General features: G+C 54.5%; 1 protein-coding gene across 1 annotated transcript in view; it reads left to right on the top strand.

The window, feature by feature from the left end:
* Nucleotides 1-252, top strand: part of LOC103807861 (chemokine-like receptor 1) — a 1,070-nt gene extending 818 nt beyond the window's left edge. Inside the window, 1 exon segment of the mRNA XM_009080611.1 lies at nucleotides 1-252. This exon segment is cut by the window's left edge and continues 26 nt beyond it. Coding sequence (XP_009078859.1) covers nucleotides 1-252 — 252 coding nt within the window.
* Nucleotides 253-606: the final 354 nt, after the last annotated feature.

Genomic DNA, 606 nt, shown 5'->3' with positions numbered 1-606 from the left:
ACAGAGCCCCAGGTGGTCCCACGCTCTGTGTTTGAGGTTGGCATCCCCATAACCACAGCACTCGCTGCCTCCAACAGCTGCATGAACCCTGTTCTCTACGTCTTCATGGGCCAGGACTTTAAGAAGTTTAAGGTCACCCTCCTTTCCAGACTGGTGAATGCCCTCAGTGAGGAGACAGGCCACTCCAGCATCGTTCACAGGAGCTTCTCCAAGATCTCCTCAATGACTGAGAAGGAGACAACAGTGCTCTGAACTCAACCTGGGTGCTGCAGGAGGGGCAGAGTCCTCTGCTGTTGGGCACTGTGATGGTGACCACCACTGTGGTGGCCCCTGGTGTGGGACAAGCATGGTCCAGTGCTGTCCTAGAGCCTGTTCTTTGACTGGTGTTGCTGCCTGGGGCCTGGAGACCACTTCTCTGTGCACATGGAGAAGACACAGCCATCCTTAATCTTTCTTTGTGGTTGCAAAGATCATTGCACCAAGCTCAGAAAGCATTCCAAGGTGTTCCTATCTAACCTAGCCTGGCCTGGGAAGGGCATTGCTGGTGCTTCCAGAGACATCATGCTGGGGTGGAGGATATCTGGGAAGGCATCTCTGCTACCAGGC

This window comes from Acanthisitta chloris, unplaced genomic scaffold, assembly GCF_000695815.1.
Source record: "Acanthisitta chloris isolate BGI_N310 unplaced genomic scaffold, ASM69581v1 scaffold6758, whole genome shotgun sequence".
NCBI classification, from domain to species: domain Eukaryota; kingdom Metazoa; phylum Chordata; class Aves; order Passeriformes; family Acanthisittidae; genus Acanthisitta; species Acanthisitta chloris.
This window is presented reverse-complemented; position numbering and strand designations above follow the sequence as displayed.